Genomic DNA, 204 nt, shown 5'->3' with positions numbered 1-204 from the left:
ACCCTAAACCCTAAACCCTAGTAAGATCCTCTTGCACCCCCTAAACCCTAAACCCTAAACCCTAAACCCTGAACCCCGATAAGATACTCTTGCACTCCCTAGCCCCTAAACCCTAAACCCTAGACCCTAGACTCTAAACCCTAAACCCTAAACCCTAAACCCTAGCCTCTAAACCCTAAACCCTAAACCCTAAACCCTAATAAA

The 204-nt window shown here is 46.1% G+C and overlaps 1 protein-coding gene across 1 annotated transcript in view; it reads right to left on the bottom strand.

Annotated features, from left to right (window-relative positions):
* The window catches only part of EMH_0001340 (flavin-containing amine oxidase domain-containing protein, putative), a gene marked incomplete at both ends in the record, with an annotated part of 7,986 nt that overhangs the window by 5,695 nt on the left and 2,087 nt on the right, over positions 1-204 (bottom strand). Inside the window, one exon of the mRNA XM_013495554.1 lies at positions 196-204. Coding sequence (XP_013351008.1) covers positions 196-204 — 9 coding nt within the window. The remainder of the gene's footprint in view (positions 1-195) is intronic.

Source organism: Eimeria mitis, genomic scaffold, assembly GCF_000499745.2.
Source record: "Eimeria mitis Houghton genomic scaffold, Emh_scaff163, whole genome shotgun sequence".
Classification (NCBI taxonomy): domain Eukaryota; phylum Apicomplexa; class Conoidasida; order Eucoccidiorida; family Eimeriidae; genus Eimeria; species Eimeria mitis.
This window is presented reverse-complemented; position numbering and strand designations above follow the sequence as displayed.